General features: G+C 32.1%; 1 protein-coding gene across 1 annotated transcript; it reads right to left on the reverse strand.

Moving 5' to 3' along the window:
• Positions 1-3054: 3054 nt before the first annotated feature.
• LOC139497963 (uncharacterized) lies at positions 3055-5446 on the reverse strand. Its single transcript, XM_071286215.1, has 4 exons — positions 5181-5446; positions 4284-4976; positions 3950-4060; positions 3055-3389 (listed from the first exon to the last, which is right to left on the reverse strand). Exons 1-4 carry the CDS (start codon positions 5406-5408, stop codon positions 3096-3098), a joined length of 1326 nt encoding a protein of 441 aa, XP_071142316.1. The 5' UTR covers positions 5409-5446; the 3' UTR covers positions 3055-3095.
• Between the last annotated feature and the right edge of the window lie 990 nt (positions 5447-6436).

Genomic DNA, 6436 nt, shown 5'->3' on the forward strand with positions numbered 1-6436 from the left:
TTGCCGGTGATCTCAGAAGATGATTGGATGAATTTGAGGGTCATAACCTTTATCAGCTCAAAATATCCAAAATATGCTAACAGGTGTTAATGAAATTGACAGCTTTGTGAAATGTGGAAGGCACACGAAGGGGTTTTTGGTTCAACAAAAAAATGAAAATGTAATTTTTGATCATTAGAGAAACAGATTCTTACATAGTTACTCGTGAATTACTTTAAAATTGATAATTTAACTATCTCGATTGGATAAATCCGATAATCTACTGGTATCAATGTAAGAATCTATGTATGTCATCTTTTAAAGAGGATAAGCATAATAATATTATGAAAATTAACCAACCTTTATGTGTTCTTCGTCTGTCAATCTATTAAAAACTCATTACGAGGAAATATTTTTAGAATATGCATTTTCAATAAATATATACGTCACAGTTTTTTCTACACAATTTAAAGGTAAAAAGATTTAATCATTGATCATTAAATCAATTTTATGAATTGAGATTATCGTCTGCTAGACTAGAGTTATCTTTTCTTAATTTTTAAAGGACTTTAGGTTTCTTTCACAAAACTTGAATATTTAGGTTTGATAATTGATTCAGAAGAGTATTGGTTAAAATACCAGATGATAAAATTGAAAAACTGAAAGATCAAATAAATGGGGTATTGAAAAAACGAAAAGTTATTCTTAAGGAAATGCAGTATCTAATAGAATCATTGGCTTTTTTGTGCTCTTCTTTCCGGCAGATATTTTTGAGGCGTGTATATGGCTAAAGCCTTTGTCATTTTATATCTATTGACCAAAGGAATACGAGATGATCTACAAATGAGGCAGTAATTTCTTCATGAATTTAATTGTTATACATATATCCAAGATTTAGACTGGGTTTCCAATACTGACAGTGCAGGTGGTCATTCATTGTGTTGTGCAGCTTATTTAAATGAGTAATTGGAATCTTAAAATGGCCATATAATTTGGACAAAGTTTCAATAAGTTATATTCCAGAAAAGCGCTTCTGACGCATAAAATTATAAAACGTGTCCATTTATAAATTTATAAATTTTAAAGAAACTAAGGTTTCAACTCCCTCAGGCAAAGTTGACCTTATAAATTTGATTTGATGTTTCTAAAGGTATTTTTTGTCAACTGTTTCGGTACTTATGCAGCCTCGACTTTCAAATATTTTGCTTTGATTGTTCTTCATGAAGGTAAAACCAGAAAAGCGCTTCGGACGCACAAAATTATTAAACCTGTTGTTTCAATTTTTTTCAGCACTGGGTCGATACCTCTGCTGGTGGACTATCAGTCCCCGAGGGTATCATCAGCTCAGTAGTGAAGTACTGACATAAATTATATCAAAACTTTCTAAATTTGTCCGTTTATAAATTTCAAAATTTTAAAGAAACTAAAGTTTCAACTCCCTCAGGTAAAGTGGACCTTAAATGGATTTGGCTCTTTTAGGTAATTTTTTCATATACCTCTTCAACTGTTTCGGTACTTATACATACTCGGCTTTCAAATATTTGGCTCTGAGCATTCCTGATGAAGGTAAATCCAGAAAAGCACTTCGGACGCATAAAATTATAAAAGTGTTGTTTTCAATTTTTTTATATTACTTATTTGGAAATAATACCTATTGCTTTGGCCATCTATTTATAAAAAGAAAAATTTACAAATAAGAAGATAATTTTTCATTTTGATAGTATTGCTGTTGTTACAATTTTATATACAAAATCTTCAAATAAGGACTATATATATATTAATCAGATTAAATGCGGCTTTGGTCTTCTAGGTATGAAACCATCATGTTTCAATCAGCTTTTTACTTAGCTTTTGCTGCATTTTCACTGGTCAGTGAATTTGCCATTCTAACAAATGTTACACATGAGCATGTTTTACATACATGTCGGCAGGATGTTTATATTGACCATTTAAAAAAATCAGCTGTTTGTAACTATAATTGTTTTTTTAAACTGATCAAAAAGGGAAGTCTACAACTTCAGTTGTAGATAAAAATGTATCAAATGAGATTTGTCCTCTACATAGTTTGAAAACTTTTTATTGGCAAATTAGACCTGAACATGATGGTTCTCTTTTTTTTGGCCATATTAATGGGAAATCATTGACAAGATTTCAGTTTCAGACTGTTTTAAACAAAAGACTCTAGTTCTTTTTAATTCAAACACATTTATATTTAAAAGTGCGATGGTCACGCTGAAGTGCGATGGTTCACGCCGAAGTGCGATGGTTTATTAGATATAGAACTCGGAGATGCGATGGGACGCTGAAGTGCGATGGTCCACGCTGAAGTGCGATGGTTCATTCGCTGAAGTGCGATGGTCATGTTGGAACATTATATGTTATTATAATAAGAAGCATAATAAATAAAATTTAGAAAGCAAAAATGCATAAATTTATTATGCATTATGTAGGACTCGGAGGTGCGATGGTACTCCGAACCGCGATGGTCACGCTGTAGTGCGATGATCCACGCTAAAGTGCGATGGTTAACACGCTGAAGTGCGATGGTCACATTGTGACGTTAACTTGTTGATATCTACGCTGAAGTGCGATGGTGGTTACGCTGAAGTGCAATGGTCCACGCTGAAGTGCGATGGTTAACACGCCGAAGTGCGATGGTCACATTGTGACGTTAACTTGTTCATAGCTACGCTGAAGTGCGATGGTTGTTACGCTGAAGTGAGATGGTAGTTAACTCTAAAGTGCGATAGTCACATTTTGAAGATAAATTATACGCTGAAGTATGCCTGTAACAATGATTAAAAAGATAAATATATTTTTATATAAATACACAACTGTAGGTTTTTCCGTTTAAATGGGTTAACACTAGTTATTGCTGTTTTGTGTGAAGCTATGCTCTGTGTTAAAGTCCGTATTTTAACTTGAAATGGTTTACTTTTACAAATTGCAGCTTGGATGGACAGTTGTGTCATTCGCACTCATACCACATTTTCTTATATTTATGAACTTCTTCAATAAAATAAAGATTTTAGCAATGTGGCTATAGGTAGGTAGAAAAAAATAAAACAATTTCAATTTAAGTGCATAGATTCATGCAATATGCAATGAATAAATATTTAATACAGCAAATTAGGACGAATTAAGTATTTTGATAAACAGTGGATTTTATTGTTCTCAAGGTCTTTCACTGTGTACACTCTCCCTTTAGAATCATCCATCTGAATGTCCATTACTATCCCCTTCCTCCAATACCCTGACAGAAATACATTTGTTCCTGCGCTAAGTGCTGAATTTGGTCTAAAATCTATTGTGTCATTAATATTTGGATTAAATGTTTGCATTTCCATCACTTCGGACTTCCTAGGAAACAACTCAACAGGATACAAATCCCTATCCCATGCTTCTCTGTTCTGTTAAAAATAGTAACGGTACATGTATTAGTTTCAGTTCATTTTAAAAATAACTTGCAATTTATTACTTTTAAAAAACAAATAATGTTTTGCTTAACATTTTTACAACATATGTTCAATCTATTTTGTACTTATTAATTGCTATTAAAAATGTACATTTGTATTTAATTTATTATGCTATATTTGAAATAAAATTTAAAAAAATAAAAAATGAACATATTAAACAAAAAAATTGCTCAAGTCTATCCATATTCGGTGTGAGCCAAGGTTCCGTTTTGAAGGCCGTACATTGACCTATAATGGTTTACTTTTATAAATTGTTATTTGGATGTAGAGTTGTCTCATTGGCACTCACACCACATCTTTCTATATCTATATACATAATTCATTCTAATCTGTTCGTTTATAATTTATGTAATGTTTGCATTTTGTGTGTAAACAGTATTATGTATGCTTCAACTGAATAGCTACTCTGTATGTATAGTACACTATGTGAAACTCATCTTATGTGTTTGCCTTATTTAACAGACTTAAAATAATACTTTATTTTATAAAATTACCTCAGTGTAAATATTGGAATCAGAATATCTCCGTTTGTTTGAATTGGTCTGTATTGCATTCGCTAAAAATCTTTTAGCATATATTTCCCGGTAATACGGGCTTACGTCAGTCTGAAAAATATTAAAAATTAATTACTAATACATATATTATTGCACTATAAATTTCATTGTTTCGTATTCTACTAAGTGTAATGTTGAATTAAAAAAAAAAAGTTGGAACTTTAAAACAATGTCTATAAATAAATCCACATTTATTTAATTCAAATTTGAAGAATTTTTTCCCATTTAGATACTGTTACAAAGTTGTGCAAGAAAAAAATAGGTTTTCAAGTACCTGCATGATATCAGTGTTGCGAATTATCTGTGAGTTTGTAATGTCAGCCAAAGGTGTTCCAAGCATCATATCAGTGTTGCGAACCATCTGTGAGTTTGTAGTGTCAGCCAAAGGTGTTCCAAGCATCATATCAGCGTTGCGAACCATCTGTGAGTTTGTAATGTGAGTCAAAGGTGTTCCATGCATCATATCAGTGTTGTGAACCATCTGTGAGTTTTTAATGTTAGTTAAAGGTGTTCCATGCATCATATCAGTGTTGCGAACCATCTGTGAGTTTGTAATGTCAGTCAAAGGTGTTCCATGCGTCATATCAGTGTTGCAAACTAACTGTGAGTTTGTAGTGTCGGTTAAAGGTGTTCCATGCATCATATCAGTGTTGCGAACCATCTGTGAGTTTGTAATGTCAGTCAAAGGTGTTCTATGCGTCATATCAGTGTTGCGAACCATCTGTGAGTTTGTAGTGTCAGTTAAAGGTGTTCTATGCATCATATCAGTGTTGCAAACTATGTGTGAGTTTGTAGTGTCAGTTAAAGGTGTTCCATGCATCATATTAGTGTTGCGAACCATCTGTGAGTTTGTAGTGTCAGTTAAAGGTGTTCCATGCATCATATCAGTGTTGCAAACCATCTGTGAGTTTGTAATGTCAGTTAAAGGTGTTTCATTGTAAATGTTACTTCTTCTTTCTACAGGGGCCTACATAAAAATAAGTATATAAATTATACTTAGTGGGAAAAAAATGAATTTATTGGATATAAAAATAAGTTCAAGTTGTAAAATATGTTAAATTAAACAATACCAATTAACGTTTTAAATCTAAATTAAAATTGGTAATTGTTAGGCACTTTAAATAGATAAACTAAAACTAAAAAGATATATAAAATATGAAAAAAATCTTACAATCTTTTCTAGTTTCTGTCTCCACATATTTTCCATATACTCCTGATTTGACAATTGTCTCTCTTGTACTGGCGCAATAGATAAATCGTCCATATGTGCACACTCTGGTACATGTACAATAGATACCCGATCTGTATGCGCAGATTGTAGTGTAGTGCTGCTGTCCTTAACGTGTTCCTGTAGTAAATCATTTGTATAAATAGTCATAATTTTAAACGCTGTATTCATATATAATTACCACTAGACCAAAATGGCCATATTTGCATAAATATTCTTTCTTAAGAAACATTTTCTTTTTTTTTCTTTCTAAAAACAAACTTTGTAAATAAAACTAATGAACAAACAGTATAAAATACGAAGATAATTAGCTTGTTTGCACCGTTTTGTAAAAAACAATCTTGAGTACAAGAGTTATATACATGTATTTCTCCTTAAAAACAGTTACATACTGTTACACCGTGACTGTCCGATGTTAGATGTATGGTTGGGATCTCTCTTACATGTTTAACCCCACCACATGCTGTATGTATGTGCATGTCCTATCACGACTGGTGCCACATGTGGAGCAGTATCTGCTTACTCTTCCGGAGCACCTGGGATGATTCCTAGTTTTTGCTAGAATTTGTGTTGCTTAGTCTTCAGTTTTTTATGTTGTTGCATGTGTACTATTATTTTTGTTTGTTTTAATTTTAGCCATGTATGGCGTTGTCAGTTAATTTTCGATTTATGAGTTTAACTGTTCCTTTCGTATCTTTTGCCCCTCTTTCAGGCAGCTAGTTTTCTCGTTTAAAAAGTTTTACATTTGTTTTTTCTGGGCCTTTTAAAGCAAACTATACGGTATGGGCTTTGCTCATTGTTAAAGAACTTACGGTAACCTATCATTAAAAGCTGTTTAAAATTGTTGTGCCATTTGGTCTCTTGTGGAGAGTCTCATAAGAAATCATACATGTACCACATTTTCTTTTTTATATAAAAGAAAAATATTCAAAGCAGTTATTAAAAAACATACCGTTTGTTTTAAACTGTTAAAACTAAAACTATGTTCCTCGTTTACTGTATCCTGTGATTATTTCTTGTTAACTACACCTTTTACTTCACCATTTAATTCATGCTGTTCAGCAGTTGTTTACCAAATAAATCAAAAATACAATAATACCTGACTATTTTCATTGACTTCTGTAATTTCTACTGTTAATTCTTCCGTTTCAACATTATCTTCTACATCCAGGTGTGCACTATTCAAAAATGCCTTTTCT

Source organism: Mytilus edulis, chromosome 12 (assembly GCF_963676685.1).
Source record: "Mytilus edulis chromosome 12, xbMytEdul2.2, whole genome shotgun sequence".
NCBI classification, from domain to species: Eukaryota; Metazoa; Mollusca; class Bivalvia; order Mytilida; family Mytilidae; genus Mytilus; species Mytilus edulis.

Bases quoted from the DNA above. Each gene is read 5' to 3' on its own strand.
- LOC139497963 (XM_071286215.1), bottom strand. From the start codon at position 5,408: ATGAATACAGCGTTTAAAATTATGACTATTTATACAAATGATTTACTA. The intron at 4,061-4,283 runs GTACTTGAAAAC...AATATTTTTCAG, and splicing joins GCAACACTGATATCATGCAG to ACTGACGTAAGCCCGTATTA. The intron at 3,390-3,949 runs GTAATTTTATAA...TATTTTTAACAG, and splicing joins ATTCCAATATTTACACTGAG to AACAGAGAAGCATGGGATAG.